This window comes from Manis javanica, chromosome 4 (genome assembly GCF_040802235.1).
Source record: "Manis javanica isolate MJ-LG chromosome 4, MJ_LKY, whole genome shotgun sequence".
Taxonomy (NCBI): domain Eukaryota; kingdom Metazoa; phylum Chordata; class Mammalia; order Pholidota; family Manidae; genus Manis; species Manis javanica.
In genome coordinates this window covers 83,222,170-83,244,283 of record NC_133159.1, presented here as the reverse complement: position 1 = coordinate 83,244,283, position 22,114 = coordinate 83,222,170, and the positions used below count along the sequence as shown (strand labels likewise).

Below are 22,114 nucleotides of genomic sequence, written 5' to 3'. Positions count from 1 at the left end.
GTTGATGATTTTTATTTTGAACTCCTTTTCAGGAAGAGTCACGAGGTCCATATCATTTAAATCTTTCTCGGGAGTTGTATTAACAATTTTACTCTGGATGAGGTTCCTTTGGCATTTCATGTTTCTATATGGCGCCCTCTAGTGTCCAGAAGCTCTATTCTGGAGCTGCTCAGCCCCTGAAGCAATGTCCGGGGTCGCAGGAGAGCAGTACTGGTGCCTGGGGGTATGAAAGAGCTGTTCTCCACCTCCTGGCTCCTGTGCCTGTCTCCACTGCCTGAGCCAGTGGGCCGGGCACACAGGTATAAGATTTTGTCCCACAGCAGCCAGATATGGATCCCTGCTTTCCACAAGCAGCTGGAATCCCAGTCTCCCCAGGACCTCTGCCTGTATTAACTTTCCAACCTGATAGTCATGCAACTCTCATGAAAGCACCATGAAATGTAGGTTTGTGCTCCCAGCTCAGATCTCCAGAACTAGGTATTCAGCAGTCCCACGCCTTCCACTCCCTGCTCCGCTTATCTTCCTTCTGCCAGTGAGCTGGGGTGGGGGAGGGGCTCAGGTCCTGTGGAGCCATAGCTCTGTTATGTTACCCCGTTCGCTGAGGTCTGCTCTTTTCTCCAGGTGTGTACAGTCTGATGCCATCCTCTTTCCTGTTGCTTTCTCAGGATTAGTTGCCTCAATTAAATTTTCCAATTGTATCTAGTTTTAGGAGGAAGCCTCTGTCTCTCCTCTCACGCCGCCATCTTTAATCCCATCTGCTTTGCTTTTTAACTATATTTTTGACAGGAAACATTCTCAGGAACCCAATAGTAATACTGTGCATGTTTTCTTAAAAATTGCCCTAATTATCGGATTTTTATTCTGGCTAAAAGATTTGTTGTATTTCTATTATAAAATACACTGTGAAGTGTGAGGATAAACAGGTGTAATCTAATGCAAGTGCTGACATTTCTGCAGAACAACGAACCAAAATAATGGAATCGTTGCACACATTTTCTTTGGAGTTATTTTGAAAGGGTGGAGGTGATGGAGGAGGGAGGTCAAACTGATAAGTGTTGAAAGTGACTTGGAATCAACATCACATCACTTACAGCTGCCTTAGACATCCATTTGAAGTACAACATGATATTTCTGTAATTATTTTTCTTCCCTCTAATAACTGCATAGGAATAGGCTTGTTTCCCCAGTGAATAGCTCTGTTCAGTGCCTTCCCTTATCTTTATTTTCCAGGTTTCACTAGTGGTTAATATCATATGCATTCTTACAGGGAGACAGTGGATAAATCAGTAGTTTTCATCAAATCAAAGATTACATACAAGCAGTAGAGCAGTGGCACGTAACAAGTTTTACTGCGGAAGGGATGAAAAATGGAAAAATAATATAATTGTTTCAGAGAACAGAAATTGTAAAATATAGTCAGTGTTATTCAATATATACTGAGTGTAATCAATTACCTTATTGATCACGGCCTTTTATAATTGTCTGTTAAGTACTAGTGAGGTTATGATATATTCAAAGTTTACGCTGAAGCCTTTTCTTGTGAAATATTAAACTACACTAAGCCGCTCTAGGAGAGAAAACTGAGATGTAAAATTTAGTTAAATTATAAAGTAATGGTGTATATCTTGTACTAATGTTCTTAGTAATATGTATTCTGTATTGCAGAGTGTTTTTTTTGTGAGTTTATTTAAATTTCTGTTTTTGGTTCACAGCACAAAATGAAAATAACAAAATTCCTATTTAGGATAGGTTGTGGTTAAATTAGACATTTAGTTGCCTAAATTTAAGTCACAACTGTAAGAGTTAGAGAATTATATTGAATAGTATTTATCATCTATTCCCCAAATGTGGATACTAGCCAGTTTAAAAGTAGTGTGCACATGTAATTTATTAGGTATCCAAAGTGTGCTGGCATTGCTGTAGGAAAAAGCCAGCTCTAACTTGAACTCCCATTCAGGGGTCCTGCCCAAGCTTCCCATTGAGTAATGCTGTCCAGTGCCAGCCTGTTTTCCATGCTAGCCATACTTATAATATTTGATAATTATGAAGCTCTTTAAAGTGTTTTCAAAGGACTTTTACTTACATAATCATTTTTTTTGTACAAGTTCATGCAAGAGTGTTAAGCATATTGTGTTCAGCATTCTGACGTAATCATTTTTTTTCTGTACAAGTTCATGCAAGAGTGTTAAGCATACTGTGTTCAGCAAATATCCACTGATTTTCTAAACCCTCTCAAAAGCATATTGACAATTCTTGCTTTAATATGGCCCAATGTTTTCCCTTATTTGCACACTGCTGCCAAATGAACTTTTATTTCATCAGTGTCCCTGCATTATTTTCATACTGTCGAATTTAAAAGTACTCTCTCCTGATTGCAGTATTAAAACCAAATGCCTCAATTTAATTTTGACACCCTTCTAATCTGCCCTCCTACATACTTGTGGGGCCTTATTGCTCATTTTTCCATTCTATATTCATTAAGTATACAAGATTCTCTGTTAGTTTCTCCTGGGGACACAAAAATGAAAACACTGTCCCTGTCTACAGGAGCTTGCAGTCTGAGGAAGAAAAATGCACATAAATAAAAATTCCAATAAGTAGAAAGTGACTCAAGAATAAATAGATAAACTGCTAGTGTAATACACAGGGTGGACAGATGACTTCCTGCGGTAAGAATCAAAGAAAGTGGAGATTGGATTAAATATGGCAGCGTGAGAGGAGAGACAGAGGCTTCCTCCTAAAACTGGATACAATTAGAAAATTTAATTGGTGCAACTAATCCTGAGAGAGCAACAGGAAAGAGGATGGTGCCAGACTGCACACACCTGAAGAAAAGAGCATACCTCACCGAACAGGGTAAAGAACCAGATCTGTGGCTCCGCGGGACCTGAACCCTTCCCCCACCCCAGTGCACTGTTGGGAGGAAGAGAAACAGAGCAGGGAGGGAGTGGAAGGCTTGGGACTGCTGAGTACCTAGCTCTGGAGATCTGCTCTGGGAGCACAAACCTACATTTCATGGTGCTTTCATGAGACTCGCATGACTACCGGGTTGGAAAGTTAATACAGGCAGAGTTCCTGGGGAGACTGGAATCCCGACGGCTTGTGGAAAGCAGGGATCCATATATATATGGCTGCTCTGGGACAAAACCTTATACCTGTGTGACCGGCCCACTGGCTCAGGCAGTGGAGACAGGCACAGCAGCTGGGAGGCGGGGAACAGCTCTTTCCAACCCCAAGTACCTCTCCCCTGCGACCCTGGACATTGCTTCAGGGGCTGAGCAGCTCCAGAATAGAGCTTCTGGACACTAGAGGGCGCCATATAGAAACATGAAATGCCAAAGGAACCTCATCCAGAGTAAAATTGTTAATACAACTCCCGAGAAAGATTTAAATGATATGGACCTCGTGACTCTTCCTGAAAGGGAGTTCAAAATAAAAATCATCAACATGCTAATGGAGGTAAGGAAAGACATCGAAGAACTCAGGAATGAATTCAGGTCAGAGATCCAATCGTTAAAGAACACGATGGAGGGTATTAAAAGCAGGTCGGATATGGTGGAGGAGACAATAAATGAAATAGAAAATAGAGAAGAATACAAAGAAGCTGAGGCACAGAGAGAAAAAAGGATCTCTAAAAATGAAAGAATATTAAGAGAACTGTGTGACCAATCCAATTGGAACAATATTCACATTATACGGATACCAGAAGAAGAAGAAGAAGAAGAAGAAGAAGAAGAGAAAAAGGGATAGAAAGTGTCTTTGAGGAGGTAGTTGCTGAAAACTTCCCCAATCTGGGGAAGGAGATAGTCTCTCAGGCCATAGTCTCTCAGGCCATGGAGATCCACAGATCCCCCAACACAAGGGACCCAAGGAAGACATCAGCAAGACACATAGTAATTAAAATGGGAAGGATCAAGGATAAGGACAGACTGTTAAAAGCAGCCAGAGGCAGAAATAAGATCACATACAAAGGAAAGCCCATCAGACTAACATCAGACTTCTCAGCAGAAACCTTACAGGCCAGAAGGGAGTGGCATGATGTATTAAATGCCATGAAGCAGAAGGGCCTGGAATCAAGATTACTTTATCCAGCAAGATTATCATTTAAATTTGAAGGAGGGATTAAACAATTTCCAGATGAGCAAAAGCTGAGAGAATTTACCTCCCACAAACCATCTCTGCAGTCTATTTTGGAGGGACTGCTATAGACAGAAATGTTCCTAAGGTTGAATAGCTGTCACCACAGGTAATAACCACAGTAAAGAAAGTAGAACAGCTAATTATGAAGCAAATGCAAAATTAAATTAACAATCCTCAAAGTCAATCGAGAGATAGACAATAACTACAGAATTTGATACCTAATATATAAAGAATGAAGGAGGAAGAAAAAGGAGAAATAGAAAAGAACCTTTAGATTGTGTTTGTAACAGCATATGAAGTGAGTTAAGTTAGACTCTTAGATAGTAAGGAAAGTAACCTGGAACCTTTGGTAACCACGAATCTAAAACCTGAAATGGCAATAAGTACATATCTATCGATAATCACCCTAAATGTAAATGGACTGAATGCACCAATCAAAAGACATAGAATCACTGAATGGATTAAAAAAAAGACCCATCTATATGCTGCTTACAAGAGACTCACCTCAAACCCAAAGACATGCAAAGACTAAAAGTCAAGGGATGGAAAAATATATTTCATGCAAACAATAGGGAGAAAAAAAGCAGATGTTGCAGTACTAGTATCAGACAAAATAGACTTCAAAACAAAGAAAGTAATAAGAGGTAAAGAAGGACATTACATAATGATAAAGGGCTCAGTTCAACAAAGGATATGACCATTATAAATATATATGAACACAACACAGGAGCACCAGCATATGTGTAAAAATACTAACAGAACTAAAGGAGGAAATAGACTGCCATGTATTCATTTTAAGAGACTTTAACATACCATTCACTCCAAAGGACAGATCCACCAGACAGAAAATAAGTAAGGACACAGAGGCACTGAACAACACACTAGAACAGATGGACCTAATAGACATCTATAGAATGAACTCTATACCCAAAAACAACAGGATACACATTCTTCAGAGGTGCACATGGAACATTCTCCATAATAGACCACATACTAAGCCACAAAAAGGGCCTCAGTAAATTCCAAAAGATTGAAATCCTACCAACCAACTTTTCAGACCACAAAGGTATAAAACTGGAAATAATTGTACAAAGAAAGCAAAAAGGCTCACAAACACATGGAGGCTTAACAATATGCTCCTAAATAGTCAATGAATCAATGACCAAATTAAAATGGAGATCCAGCAATATATGGAAATAAATGACAACAACAACATAAAGCCCCAACTTCTGTGGGATGCAACGAAAGCAGTCTTAAGAGGAAAGTATATAGCAATCCAGGCATATTTAAAGAAGGAAGAACAAACCCAAATGAATAGTCTAATGTCACAATTATCAAAATTGGAAAAAGAAAAACAAATGAGGCCTAAAGTCAGCAGAAGGAGGGACATAATAAAGATCAGAGAAGAAATTAATAAAATTGAGAAGAATAAAACAATAGAAAATAAATCAATGAAACCAAGAGCTGGTTCTTCGAGAAAATAAACAAAATAGATAAGCCTCTAGCCAGACTTATTAAGAGAAAAAGAGAATCAACACAAATCAACAGAATCAGAAATGAGAACGGAAAAAATCACGACAGACTCCACAGAAATACAAAGAATTATTAGAGATTATTATGGAAATCTATATGCTAAGAAGCTGGAAAACCTAGAAGAAATGGACAACTTTCTAGAAAAATACAATCTTCCAAGACTAACCAAGGAAGAAACACAAAATCTAAACAAACCAATTACCAGCAATGGAATTGAAGCAGTAATCAAAATACTACCCAAGAAAAAACCCCTGGGCCAAATGGATTTACCTCGGAATTTTATCAGACATACAGAGAAGATATAATACCCATTATCCTTAAAGTTTTCCAAAAAATAGAAGAGGAGAGAATACTCCCAAACTCACTCTATGAAGCCAACATCACCCTAATACCAAAACCAGGCAAAGACCCCACCAAAAAAGAAAAATTATAGACCAATATCCCTGATGAACGTAGATGCAAAAATACTCAATAAAATATTAGCAAACCGAATTCAAAAATAAATGGAAAGGATCATACACCATGACCAGGTGGGATTCATCCCAGGGATGCAAGAATGGTACAACATCCGAAAATCCATCAACATAATCCACCACATCAACAAAAAGGACAAAAACCACATGATCGTCTCCATAGATACTGAAAAAGCATTTGACAAAATTCAACATCCATTCATTATAAAAACTCTCAACACAATGGGTATAAAGGGCAGGTACCTCAATATAATAAAGGCCATATATGATAAACCCACAGCCAACATCATACTGAACAGGGAAATGCTGAAAGCTGTTCCTCTGAAATCAGGAACAAGACATGGATGCCCACTCTCCCCACTGTTATTCAACATAGTACTGGAGGTCCTAGCCACGGCAATCAGACAAAACAAAGAAATACAAGGAATCCAGATTGGTAAAGAAGAAGTCAAACTGTCACTATTTGCAGATGACATGGTATTGTACATAAAAAGTCCTAAAGACTCCACACCAATACTACTAGAACTGATATCAGAATACAGCAAAGTTGCAGGATACAAAATTAACATACAGAAATCTGTGGCTTTCCTTTACAGTAACAATGAACTAATAGAAAGAGAAATCAGGAAAACAATTCCATTCACAATTGCATCAAAAAGAATAAAATACTTAGGAATGAACCTTACCTAGGAAGTGAAAGACCTATACCGTGAAAATTATAAGACACACTTAAAAGAAATTAAAGAGGACAGTAATAAATGGAAACTCATCCCATGCTCTTGGCTAGGAAGAATTAATATCGTCAAAATGGCCATCCTGCCCAAAGCAATATACAGATTTGATGCAATCCCTATCAAACTACCAACAGCATTCTTCAATGAACTGGAACAAATCATTCAAAAATTCATATGGAAACACCAAAGACCCTGAATAGCCAAAGCAATCCTGAGACGGAAGAATAAAGTAGGGGGGATCTCACTCCCCAACTTCAAGCTCTACTATAAAGCCACAGTAATCAAGACAATTTGGTACTGGCCCAAGAACAGAGCCACAGTCCAATGAAACAGAATAGAGACTCCAAACATTAACCCAAACATATATGGTCAATTAATATTCGATAAAGGGGCCATGGACATACAATGGGGAAATGACAGTTTCTTCAACAGATGGTGCTTGCAAAACTGGACAGCTATATGTAAGAGAATGAAACTGGATTCTTGTCTAACTCCACACACAAAAGTAAACTCAAAATGGATCAAAGACCTGAATGTAAGTCATGAAACCAAAAAACTCTTAGAAAAAAACATAGGCAAAAATTTCTTGGACATAAACATGAACAACTTCTTCATGAACATATCTCCCCGGGCAAGGGAAAGAAAAGCAAAAATGAGCAAGTAGGACTATATCAAGCTGAAAAGCTTCTGTACAGCAAAGGACACCATCAATAGAACAAAAAAGTACACTACAGTATGGGAGAATACATTCATAAATGACAGTTCCAATAAAGGGTTGACATCCAAAATATATAAAGAGCTCACACACCTCAACAAACAAAAAGCAAATAATCCAATTAAAAAATGGGCAGAGGAGCTGAACAGACAGTTCTCCAAAGAAATTCAGATGGCCAACAGACACATGAAAAGATGCTCCTCATCACTTGTCATCAGAGAAATGCAAATTAAAACCACAATAAGATATCATCTCACACCAGTAAGGATCGCCACCATCCAAAAGACAAACAACAACAAATGTTGGCGAGGTTGCGGAGAAAGTGGAACCCTCCTGCACTGCTGGTGGGAATGCAAATTAGTTCAACCATTGTGGAAAGCAGTATGGAGGTTCCTCAAAAAGCTCAAAATAGAAATACCATTTGACCCAGGAATTCCACTTCTAGGAATTTACCCTAAGAATGCAGCACTCTAGTTTGAAAAAGAAGGTGCATTCCTATGTTTATCGCTGCACTATTTACAATAGCCAAGAGATGGAAGCAACCTAAATGTCCATCAGTAGATGAATGGATAAAGAAGATGTGGTACATATACACAATGGAATATTACTCAGCCATAAGAAGAAAACAAATCCTACTATTTGCAACAACATGGATGGAGCTAGAGGGTATTATGTTCAGTGAAATAAGCCAGTCGGAGAAAGACAAATACCAAATGATTTCACTCTTATGTGGAGTATAAGAACAAAGAAAAACTGAAGGAACAAAACAGAAGCAGAATCACAGAACCCAAGAATGGACTTATAGTTACCAAAGGGAAAGGGACTGTGGAGGATGGGTGGGAAGGGAGGGATACGGGCAGGGAAAAAGAAAGGGGGCCTTACCATTAGCATGTATAATGTGGGGGCAACATAGGGAGGGATGTGCAACACAGAGAAGAAAAGTAGCGAGTCTACAGCATCTTACTACACTGATGGACAGTGACTGTAATGGGGTTTGTGGGGGGGATGACTTGGTGAAGCGGGGAGTCTAGTAACCATAATGTTCTTCATGTAATTGTAGATTAATGATAATTAAATGAATAAAAAGAAAAGGAATCAAAGAAAGTTTTATGGGAACAGTGGCACTTTTCATAGATCTGAGGACTGGGTGGGAATTAAGAGAATAAAGGCAGGCAAAGCACATTCCATCACGGTGAGCAGGTGCATGTGTACATGGAGCAGTTCCTTTGGCTGGATCATAAGGAGCACAACAAGAAACAGTAGAGGAAAAGTGGAAAAACATACTAACTATTGCTGATTCACCAAAGGATTTTAGTGTTAGGCTACGTTATCTGAATTTATTCCAAAGTTGGTGGGTTCTGGGAATCCAACAGGGCAGGTCAATCAAATGTACACAGAGGGAACATATAATTGAATATGTGTCTCCTTTTTGTTTCCTGTTCCTCTCTGATTTCACTCTGTCTATCTTTTGTATTCAAAATTATATTGACAGTAGTATGTCAGGGTAGTTAATTTGCATTTTAATTCAAGTACCCAGCACAGTCAACAAGTATTCACTGAATAAATGAATGAATGAATGAAGAGATGGATGGATGGTGGGATGAACAGAATGAAACGATTGCTTTATTATAAACATCCTACAGAAAATTCACAGTAAAGACAAAATGTATGAAAGCGGTATTTATGTAAGTGTCACAGGAAGGCCAGCAAGTCCTCCTCCTGTTGGGAGAGTGGTCTGATGCTGGCCACTTTCACTTGCATGAGAATAGCCTGGTAACTGGTCACCCAGCTTTTATACTCTTTCTTCTGTATAAGAATCAGCCTTATAAACAGGTTTATATCATTTCGTTCCCCTGTTTCATACTCTCCAGTAGTTTCCTACTTTCCACAGATTATAAAGCCTTCCTTGATCAAGCCTCTGCCTATCTCTCAGGCATCCTCTCCTCTTATCTTGCTTCCTTTCTTCCACCCACATAAACCCTCCCTTTTACTCTTCAAGTACAGCAACCTCACCTCAATCTAATGCCTATGCACTGGTTTCCCTTTGCCTCAAGGTCTTCCCATGATGACTCATTCTTATCCTTTACGTCTTAGCTCAGATATCATCTCATCCAGGAACCCCCAACCCCTCCACCCTCCCTATGATCTAAGCACCTCTCCCCCTTCCCCTCCCCTTACCTTCTAACACCTCTTTCATGTGACCCTCGTCATCGTGTTTTTCACTGTCATATGGTTCACTTATATAGGATCCTACATTTTTTATCTTTTGCCAACTGAAATATACACCGCCTAAAGACAGGTCACGTATCTGTGGTTCACTACAGTGCCTCCAGCAGGATTTATTTAGTAAGTGGGAAAGAAAAATATTTGGTAATTTAATGAGTGAACGCAATCTAGTGCCTTAAGCTTTTCCTGTACAATCATTATTAAACTCCCAGAAAAAATATCCTGTACGCACTGCTTGGCCATCTTTGCTAAATCCTTTCTCCTTAACTCCCTTTACCCTCATCATTTACCTGCAAATGTCATCTTTTTACTGCTTATTACCTTTAGATCACCAAATCTAGTTACCTACCTTACATCTCTCTGGACGCTTCTGGAAATTATCTCTTCTTGGCTTGTGTGGTTCAGAAACATCGTGATTCTCTTGAAATCTCTGTCTTTAAATCAGGTTGTATTTGCTGCCACTGAAAAGAAAAAATAAGTGGTTGCCTCTGTTTTTACTTGGATTTGTGTTCTTTTTTTCAGGAACTTTATCCATCCTTATAACTCTGTCTAATCCTAGGTACAGAGCCCTCTCCTGAGGTCTATGTGTGTAATTCCAAATGCCCCTGAAGCTCTCCAGGCATTTCCAGTTGGTAGCTGTACTGCTTTGAAGTTAGGTTTGGATTGTGAATGTGACCAGGGTTACTTACCTCAGTCTGTTTTCTTAATTAGAAAATTGAAACAGTACTTATTCTGTGAGGATCCATAGAGACAATAAATACATTGCCTCGTCAAGAACCAGCTACATGATCACGGAGGCACTCGGTAAATGTTTGCCGTTATCATTATGAACCCTATTGAATATAGTCTTTGCCAATACCAAAGGTATTTTTTGACTGCATGCTAATACAGCTAGAAATCTATATAAATAATCTATATTTTTGAATCATGCCTTTACTTCTGTACTAAAATTGTTTAAAAGAAATTCTACTGTATGTTTTAAGTTTGCTTTGAAGTATGCTTACAGCCGATTGACAAGGGAAAAAAGTCCTAAGATGGATATCAAAAAATAACATTAATGAGCTGCTAAAGCTAAAATTACAGGAACTTATGAAATTGGTTAAACATAAAAACCATTAAACTGTTTACTGAAGCTTCACAGATATACTGCAGCTAATGAGCATTTCTGCTATTTAAATAAGCCCAAATTGAACACACATTACATGGATACATAATTAGTCATGGCAGTCAAACACACATAGACTTACTTTTAAAGCTCTATTTAAGGAATCTTTTCCATTTGATTTATTTTGTTAATTAAAATATTTTTCAGTATTCAGTTATATTTTAATAATATTGTTTTTGCAAGTAGTATAATTTAGTACTGCTTTCTATTTGTTTTTATGCTTTAAATGAAGCAAATGGGAATTTTATACTAACCATTTTTCTTAACCCCTTTCCATAATTATTTGTATCACTTGATGGTATCATTCAGCATTTTAAAAGTTCTTTCACTGAGAAGTATATGTAAAATATTTCAGTAGCTTTTATCCTTTTTTTACTGTCTCCTAATTTTCAAGAAGTATTAAGCACCCAAATGTGCATAGAATTATCATGATTATGGTCCAAATCAGATTAGAGAATGATCTATTTCTTCAAGGATTTTATAGTCTTAAGTAGATGGCATCACTGAATATAAATAAGCAAATCAAAGTGCAGCATTTGAGAATCCAACAGAGAATTTGAAAACAATCCCCATATATTTTCATCAAGGACACTGACCTCCTTGAGGAGATCTCGCCCAGATAAAATGAAATCAAATCTTCAAGGAGTTTAGAGTTTTAAATAGATGGAATTATTACAGAGGAATAAGCAAATCAAGGTGAAGTGCTTGGACAATTTTAATTCTGAATTGATTACTTGGTCAGTTTAGGAAATGAGAATGAGACTCCCTGCAGAATATAAGTAAAACAAAAGGAGTTGCTACAGACTATTATTGGCATCCATGTGTGTGTGTGTGTGTGTGTGTGTGTGTGTGTGTGTGTAACTTGGGGAATGTAAGTTTCTCCTGAGCACGAAGGGGAAGAATATTAAATCACACCTCCTGAATTCTACAGTATAGTCAAACAGAACATTATTTAACCATAGCTGTATGGAAATCAAATAGTTAAATCAATCAAAAGAAATTAATCATTGTGTGTGTCACTACAGAAGCCTAAGAAGTTTTTTGTTTTTTAAAGGAAATATTTCCCCTCCACATAAACTGACTCTATAATTGTAAAAATAATACTTACAAGTAAAATAATCAAGACAGGATAATCTGAGTGCAAAATAAATGGAATGGGCAACTATTACATTCTCAACCAAAAAAATATCAAGTTCCTCTTATGGGCCACTCATTGTGCCGGATGCTAGGGAAGGAGCTGACTCAGATATGGTCTCTAAACTCAAGGAGTGGTGAAAGCAAAGCAAATTACTGAAATAAAGTCACACAGTGCCTAGTTTAACAGAAAGTGATTGTAGTTGACCTAATGAAAAGGGAAAAGAAATGTCTCGGTTAGAAGAGTCACCTAGAGGCTGTAACTATAAAACTGATCAAGACGAGAATCTTCTGTCCTTCCAGTCCCCATCTGCTTCATTTTGCTTATGTACCTGTCCTCAGTAGTGGAGCTTTAAGAGATTGTTGTTGGCTCATCTCTGGCTTCCTCTTGTCCCCACACCAGGGGTCAGTGGCAAGGAGGACTTCGGAGTCAGAGATAACTGGATTCAGTTCTGGTTCTGCCAGTTCTTGGTGATATTTAGGATGGCAGTACCTACCTTACAGGGTTTTTTTGTGGTCTAAATGAGATTATTATATGGAAATATCCATCATCATACCTGACTCATTCAAGGGATCAATACATACTGATTGCTTTTGTTAAATTATTCATTAGGTAAAGATGATATACATGAGATATAAGGAGTAATTAGGAGCATTTCCTTTGGGTGAATTGTAAGAATGTGGTAACTGATTGGATATGGATGTAACTGGAGAGAAAAGATTCAAGGATTATGCCAAGATTTTTAAGTTCTGTCTGTAGGTTCTTTGAGAAAGGAGATTAAGAAAGTGAAGATGAAAGGGTGAGCATGAAGGCAGGTAGAAAGGTGGGAAGTATGGTGTCCTTGGAGCCGAGATAGGGGCTTTTATGAGGAGGAAGGGTCAGACGTTGAGTGCTGCTGGAACCTCAAGGAAGGTGACACCACAGGAGGGTGAGACGAGAGGCGCCTCCTCACATGGGCTGGATCATGAGCCTAAGGACCCTTTTAAATTGTGTCCTGTGGGTGTCTCGTTCACGGCACCCTGGTCCTGGTCCTGAAGCAAGGTGATTACTGAGAAGTCACAGGGTGGAGCAACCTAGAACCACTTAATCGTTTTAGAATTTGAGTTTTAGTGAAGCTTGGGAGGCAAATGAAAATCTGGAAGGGTTTAAAAATGGGAGTACTATAAATGACTGCACATGTTTATGGGAGACATCTAATTCAGAGAGAGAGTGGCTGATAATCGATAAGAGAGAACATGTAACCTAGGGAGCAAAATCCCTTCAAACTAAGGGGGAAAGATTCTAGGGCTCCCTTGGGAGGCCTGGCCTTTGATTGGAAGGAGAGGTTTTAAAATTGTGATAAGAAGGAAGAGAGAGAGAGAGTGGGTACAGATCCAGTAAGTTTTTAGTTTGGGCAATGAGAATACAAGGGAATTCCCATAAAATAGCTTCTATATTCTTTATGATATGAGGGATGGCTTTCTCCTGACACTGGGAACAAGAAAAAGGAGCCAGTCCATCAAACGTTGAGGAGAGTAGAAAAGGTATGAATGGTGGTCTCAGTGACAGGAAGACATGAAAAAGCAAGCTTACTAATAACCCATCATGAGAGGGTTCAAAGCCCACAGGAAGCTGAACTGGAGCTTTGGATGTGATGATTTGGAGGGGAGATTAAAGCATCCACTTCGGAAACTCTAACTGACAGCTAAAATTGTTGGAATAAAAGAGAGTAAGCTAGTGTTTGAGGTCATGTTCATATAGATGAAGCTAAAGGCAAGAGATGACTATAATTTCTCACAGAGAAGTGTAGTAGACTGAAAATTTCAGAGCCGGGAAGAGGAAGATGGCGAGATGAGGAAGAGCCAGAGCCCAAAAAGGATGGGTAGATATAAGGAGAGCCTGGAGAGAGGAGCATTCAGCAAATCACAGACGGAGGTCGAAATGAATGTGATTCAGTGTGGATGCTGCAGAAAGGCACAAGGGAGAAGGACTGAGCCACAGAGTTTGGGGACCATGAAGACTATATTCTCATCAGAGGGACAGGCTGGAAGGAATAATTGGGTATGAAAAAGCAAGCATTCAGTGCAAATAAAGAAATTCAGTAAAGGAAGACGTAAGAATGGTAGTGAGAAAAGAGAACCATGTCAAAACTAAAGTTTTTCAAAATAGGAGAGGAAAGAATATGAGAAATACAATATCCTGAAAAGTAGGAGATGATATTTGAGGTCTTCGTGGAGAAGGAAGGCATAGAATCAAGGTAAACTTTTGAGGACTTTACAGAAGAAAAGGATGAGCCTCACTGTGTTCCCCATTGTGTCTGGGAGCAGACAGCGTACTGACTCAAACACTTAGAAGCAGAAGGGAGATGTGAAGACAGCTCACACCGTCCGGACTGATACTCTTAGCTGAAGGCGTCCTCTGGTTCTGTCTCTGACCTTACCCAGGTTAACAGAATTTAACAGGTTAGCAGGTTGCAGCAATTCTGATGACCTGGGCCTGTAAGTAGAAGTTATTAGCTCTTTATGAGATTTTGCTTTCAGCTCTGAATTATGGAGATTACTGCCTTGTCATACCTTTCCATATTCATGTGCTTTGGTCCTATTGGCTGATATGGTTTGTGCAATTAAACTGCAAGCACATAGATGAATTCTTCTGTTTTCAAGATATCATTTTATTATAAATGTGGAAAATTTTTATTCCCCCCCCATTGTTTTATAGCATTGTTTTAAATGCTCCAAAGAATACTAATAATCCTTCTTTATCCTGATTTCTGTTTTGTTTATGGAGATTTGATTTATATTTATGTAATAAAATATAACATTCTTGACATCTTTTTATAAATACTGAGAAATGTACTTGTCATGTGCTTGTGTCTGCCTATATGACGGCGCAGCTACATCGGGTTAATTGACCTTGGCAATCTGCGTCTGCTCGTGATGTGTCCCTGAGGGACAGTTTCTGCAATTTTAAGCTGTGGCTTCTTGAAGAACTTGTGTGTCACAATACAATTAAGTCTATATAAAAAATTATTTCATGCATAACATTAAATTGACTAAAAGTTCCTATTTCTAAACCATTTCTTGTTTCAAAGCTACCTCAGCGTGTCTTTGTTTTTTAAATAAGCTCATTCAAAGAGAGTAGTAATTAAAGCAGAAAATTAGCATAAATCTTGAGTGTTTGGTATGAATTAAGGATGTTTTCATTCTTTTTAAAGACTGCATAAAATTCCAGGCGCCATATCATTTAACACATTTTTCTCCCATTTGCAGAATAATATAGACTGTGAATAAGCGTGTTTGGGTTCTTTTTCTGTTCAGCTATGGAGCTACCGGGACATATGTTGTGGTCTACATCAACTTGTAATCTCATGGAAATCTGTGGGAAAACTGTGCCTGATCAAAACAGAAAATCCTTCTCCCCTCACCCCTGTTATTTTAGAAGCAAGAAGGAAAAAATAAAATTCTTCTATTAATATTCATTTAACACTTCATAGGAAATGGCAAACAGTTATTTGGTTTGCAAATGTAAATATACATTTTTCATCCACTTACTGCTTTCACTCTTTCCAAGCTAGATAAAGGCAGAACAGAAGTTATGCTACTGAGATTTATTTTCATTGTATTCTAAGTTAAATATATCAGCAGAGATGTAAAAGAGCTGTGAGGATTTCATAGGATAGTTACAATGATGAGAAGGATGAAAGCCTTCCTCATAAGAAGCAGCTAAATAAATGAACTACTTTCTGGCAAATTATGAATAAAATGCACAGGGATTTTCTTCACTGAATACTTGATTTAGGTTCTAATTGAAATACTTTGGGGTTTAAAAACTTAAGTTAAATAATAGAAATAACTACTATATTTCAAAAGAGTCATAGAAATGATGAAAAGTGTTATTGGGATCCATAATCAGATTCAATAAAATTTCTATAAATCAATGAATTCTCTCTCTCTCTTTCTCTATAAACACACACACACACACACACACACATTTAAATTAAGTATTTGATTAACATTATTTAAATATATATACATTTTAAGCATATATAATATACATAATGCATATTAGATATGCTGAAATATAGAGACCACTGTGCCTACAGGAAAATGATCCTATTTGATGTTTCAGTTGCAGAGACTAGCCATTTTGCATGAACTCCTTAGTGCTAATGATAGAGAACATTTCTGATACACTGTAGCATTGCTTATATGCATGAATTGTCTATGTTCTACTTTTTCAATGATCTTTTGTAGATATTGACAAGTCAAAATACTAGATATTAAAATGGGAACAAAAAATCTTTATTTTGATTGTCTTGCTATAATATGATAATAATATCATAACCACCTAACTGACCTCTCATTGTTTTTTCTATTTATTTCTCAAATGAAACTATGAGCATGCTAAACTTGAAGGTCTCTGAAGAGAGGAGGGGGGAAATTGAATGGGTAATTTTCAAAAGGGAGATGAGACAATTTTCAGTATGAAAGAAAAATCCTTTTCTATTTTAGAAGACTGTGTCAGAATTGTTCAATTATTATTGAGGTTAGCTGGATATTACAAATGATAAAACAATTTTAAAAGTCGATATTCAGGTCCAGGACTTCAGGGTATAAATGAATTAATGTTGAGGGAAGAGAGAATATTTTTAAAAGTAAAAACAAACATATGTAAGTGTTTACATATATAAAATAGCACAATATCTATACAACGGAAAGACTGTGAATGGAATGGTGCTTTTGGATTCACAAATCAATGTTCCTAGGGCGACTTATGGTGTAGGTGCTAAGTATTTGAAGAATTGCAAGATTGACTTATTAAATTTATAGTGTTGTCTCCTGACTACTTACTGACTTACTTAGTGATGGAGCACTAATATTAGAGTGAATCATATTATGTACATTTTTAAATCATAAGAAATTATAAAGCACATGACTCAAGAACCTTAATTTAATTCAGCAAGCATTTGTTCAGCACCTGCTGTGTACAATGCTCTGTACCCAAGAGTAGATTCAAGTTTTGTGAGGACCAAAGCTTATATAGTTGGAGGACTCCTCTATAAAAAGGAAAAAAATTACAAATTCCAATTTAGGCATAGGGCCTTGAAAAAAGCTCATGCAAGTGAACGACTCTGAACCTTAGGCTTCAGTAACTTCACAGTATATATGTCTTTGACTCTAATAGTTGATGTGGGAAATCAAAAATTACTAAGGCATAATTCCTACCTCACTCAAGTTTAGAGTGAAATCTGTACCAATCTTCAGGGATATTCCTGTAAAAAGTGAGAGAAATGTATAAAAGGGCTTTGATCTCCTAGCGAAATAAATTTGAATTCCTTCTCATTTAAAAATCATCTTTATTTCAGCTCTCTATAAAGGATAAAGTTGCATCAAAATCTTGGTCAAATAAAGTCATTTCTTGTATAACAAAATTTTTTTAAAGTACTATATACATATAAACCCATATGTAAACCATTCAATGATGATGTATTACAGTTACCATTATTATAATAGATTGACTTGATGAGCCATGTTCACTATTGACTTTTTTGAAGCTCAAGTAACTGTCAACAGATGGTAGTGATGATCTGTTATGCAATGGGGAACAAATGATAAAGGCCTCTTTTCATGTGACCTTTAAAGACATCAGAAAAATCTTCTCAAAATGCCATTCTGCATTGAAAATAATTACATGAATATTTAATAATACTCTCTAGGAAAGGTGAAATTGCATCGGCGATATAAACTATATACAAGATTTCTAAATAAAAACATGAGCATGATAACACGGTTCCATCTACTCATTCATTCATCCATTGAGTTGTCTCTAATGCTCTAGGTACTATACCAGAATCTGTGGCAAGTGGCGAGCTGTATGGACACATCCTGTTCTCATGGAATCTATAATCTGGAAACATAGTCAACGATAGTCTGTTGATAGTTTTTTAAATTAGAATATTCTTTAAATAGAAAGCTATGAATATGTGTGAAGGTTTATTTTTATGTTGTTTTTTTAAAATTATTGCCTAGAATAAATTGGTTTTATGTGTTGGAAAACATTTTTTACATTTGGTTATTTTATTTTAAACTTGATTTGTCAATATATTCAACAACCAATTTGAAGTTTACGTTAGATATTTTTTTAAAGAAATTCAACCTCTTCCTTGTTTCATGATATGTTTAAATTCATTGGAGCACAGCATGTTTTGAAAATAATTTAATACTCTTTTACAGAGCAATTCCCACAAGTAAATAATGGTACTGGGTAAATGTAGCTATATTCTGGGTCCATTAAGTTGCTTACCATTAAGTGCGAAAAGTTTGGAGAAAATGTAGAAGGCTGTCTTGTTTTCTTTATAAAACTTGCTGTGAAAGGAAATTATTGGCCATTGACCCAACTCTACAATATAACTTACACCTGTAACACACAGGAACAAGTTTGAGATCATATGAATAATAACAAGTTTGTAAAAATAATGGTTATAGACAAATAAAGTTTTAGAAAATTCATTTTATATCCACTTAAAGCATTTAAATGGATTTTATACCTGTTAAAATATTCAAAGTGCTTTCCTTCTTCATGGATCTGATCCGTATTTCTTAGACATAAATACCAGACCTGAAACATTGCTCAAATCTTTGGTATTTAATACCTTCAAGTGAGGTATATTTTTAGTTAGTTATGTCAGTACACTTTGAATATATTATGACCTTATATATTTCAGTAACTTTCTGTTTTTGTGGTTCATTAAAAACAGTTCTTTAAATCCTATAAACAATAATTAACATTTTCTTAATCTTCAAATTATTGTTACATGATACATAGATTAATCATTGCCTCTTGCCTTTCTTTTTTTTTTTCCAGTAAAAGAAGCCTTGAGCCCTATAAAATTTAACAACTTGGATCTCCCAGAAATAGATCCAGAAACTATGCAAACCAGTGAACCATGGGTGTTTGCAGGTGGTGATCTTGTCGGTGTGTCCAACACTACAGTGGAATCAGTGAACGATGGAAAGCAAGCTTCGTGGTACATGCACACATATATACAGGTAAGCAGTTGTCATCGAGTTCAGTTAATTGTTTTCAGAGGATAAGTACTTCTTTATTATTTTTGCTACTCATTAATATAAGCATTTCTATAAGGTATTTAACAACTGTATATGAAATACATCACATATTTACTTCAAAATTTTTTGAAATGTGGGTTTGATAGCAAAATATAATATGATAGGAGATAGACTCTATATTCCAAGCTGTTGCACAGTTCAGAAAACTATGTTGTCTATCCATTTGGATCAGATGAGTTCCTATCCATTTCCCAAATTATATGCATCTAATTGAAAAGAAAACAAATATTTTACAAATTTCAATTATAATTATTTTTTTTACTCCTTTTGTTATACAAATGAAGAATTGTAAAAATGATAAAATATAAAGTTGAACATACTCTGGTACGGTAACTGTGTAAATTTGAGGGGAAAAGTCATCACTACTAAATTTCAGTTATCTTACTTTTTGAAAAAATGCTGTGGTCGTCTTATTCTATAATTTAAATATAGATACGGTGATTTCATTTACAGAAAATGTTTTTTGAGAAAGTTTGCTCTTGTTAATGTATTCCTTATTGTTCCTTTCCTGTTCAGGAAATACTATTCACAATATGCTTCCAGCCTCCCTTCTTTTGGGTTCTTTTGTTTGTTTCTTACATGTTATCAAAATTATTTTTCTTTAATGTTTCTGTGAATATTTTCCTTCCTCTTTTCCATGACCATTTAATCTAGTCAAGTTGTCTCATACCAGGTCTGTAATTTATAAAAGACTGCTTATATACCAGGTTGGGGTTGGGCTTTGTAGAGATTACATCATATTTTTAATGTTCATTTCACCTACCTCTTCTCACCTCACTACGGCATCTGAGTAGTGGGGCTTGAGACACTGGGTTAGAGACAACAGTGTGCTGTCTTAGAAATGTAGGGCTCTAATAATAGATGTAACCACCCCAACTTCTGTGGGACACTGAAAAGGCTGTTCTAAGAGAAAAGTATATAGCAATCCAGGCCTATTTAAAGAAAGAAGAACAATCCCAAATGAATAGTCTAAAGTTACAATTATTATTGAAACTGGAAAAAGAAGAACAAATGAGGCCCAAAGTCAGCAGAAGGAGGGACATAATAAAGATCAGAGAAGAAATAAATAAAATTGAGAAGAATAAAACAATAGAAAAAATTAATGAAACTGAAAGCTGGTTCTTTGAGAAAATAAACAAAATAGATAAACCCCTAGCCAGACTTATTAAGAGAAAAAGAGAATGTACACACATAAACAGAATCAGAAATCAGAAAGAAAAAAATCACTACAGACACCACAGAAATACAAAGAATTGTTAGAGAATACTATGAAAATCTATATGCTAACAAACTGGATAACCTAGAAGAAATGCACAACTTTCTAGAAAAATACAACCATCTAAGACTGACCAAGGAAGAAACAGAAAATCTAAACAGACCAATTACCAGCAATGAAATTGAATCGGTAAACAAAAAACTACCCAAGAACAAAACCCCTAGACCAGAGGGATTCACTGCTGAATTTTATCAGACATTTAGAGAAGATATAATACACATTCTCCTTAAAGTTTTCCAAAGAATAGAAGAGGAGGGAATACTTCCAAACTCATTCTATGAAGCCAGCATCACTCTAATACCAAAACCAGGCAAAGACCTCCAGAAAAAGGAAACTACAGACCAATATCCCTGATAAACATAGATGCAAAAATACTCAGCAAAATATTAGCAAACCAAATTCAAAAATACATCAAAAGGATCATACACCATGACCAAGTGGGATTCATCCCAGGGATGCAAGGATGGTACAACATTCGAAAATCCATCAACATCATCCACCACATAAACAAAAAGAAGGATAAAGACCACATGATCATCTCCATAGATGCTGAAAAAGCATTCAACAAAATTCAACATCCGTTCATGATAAAAACTCTCAACAAAATGGGTATAGAGGGCAAGTACCACAACATAATAAAGGCTATATATGACAAACCCACAGCCAACATTATGCTTAACAGCGAGAAGCTGAAAGCTTTTCCCCTAAGATTAGGAACAAGACAAGGATGCCTACTTTCCCTGCTTTTATTCAACATCATACTGGACATCCTAGCCACGGCAATTAGACAACAGAAAGAAATAAAAGGCAGACAGTTTGGTAAGGAAGAAGGCAAACTGTCACTGTTCACAGATTACATGATATTGTACATAAAAGACCCTAAAGAATCCACTCCAAAACTACTAGAACTAATATCTGAATTCAGCAAAATTGCAGGGTACAAAATCAATACACAGAAATCTGTTGCATTCCTATATAATAATGATGAACCAGCAGAAAGAGAAATCAGGAAAACAGTTCCATTCACAAGTGCATCAAATAGAATAAAATACCTAGGACTAAACCTAATCGAGGAAGTGAAAGGCCTATACCCTGTAAACTACAAGACACTCTTAAGAGAAATTAAAGAAGACACTAATAAATGGAAATTCATCCCATTCTCTTGGGTAGAAAGAATTAGTACTGTCAAAATGGCCCATTCTGCCTGAAGCAATCTACAGATTCAATGCAATCCCTATCAAAATACTGAAAGCTTTCTTCAACGAACTGGAACAAATAGTTATAAAGTTCATATGGAACCACAAAAGACCCCAAATAGCCAAAGCAATCCTGAGAAGGAAGAATAAAGCAGGGTGGATCTCGCTTCCCAACTTCAAGCTGTCCTACAAAGCCACAGTAATCAAGACAATTTGGTACTGGCACAGGAACTGGTGGAAAAGAATAGAGAGTCCAGATATTAACCCAAACATATATGATCAATTAGTGTACAATAAAGGAGCCATGGATATACATTGGGGAATGACAGCCTCTTCAACAGCTGGTGTTGGCGAAACTGGGCAGCTACATGTAAGACAATGAAAATGGATCATTGTCTAACATACACAGAAGTAA

The 22,114-nt window shown here is 36.7% G+C and overlaps 1 protein-coding gene across 4 annotated transcripts in view; it reads left to right on the top strand.

The window, feature by feature from the left end:
* Positions 1–22,114, top strand: part of DPYD (dihydropyrimidine dehydrogenase) — an 870,115-nt gene that overhangs the window by 383,435 nt on the left and 464,566 nt on the right. For all 4 annotated transcript variants that reach the window (XM_037024395.2, XM_037024389.2, XM_037024403.2 and 1 more), the window contains one exon: positions 18,965–19,149. In XM_037024395.2, coding sequence (XP_036880290.2) covers positions 18,965–19,149 — 185 coding nt within the window. The remainder of the gene's footprint in view (positions 1–18,964; positions 19,150–22,114) is intronic.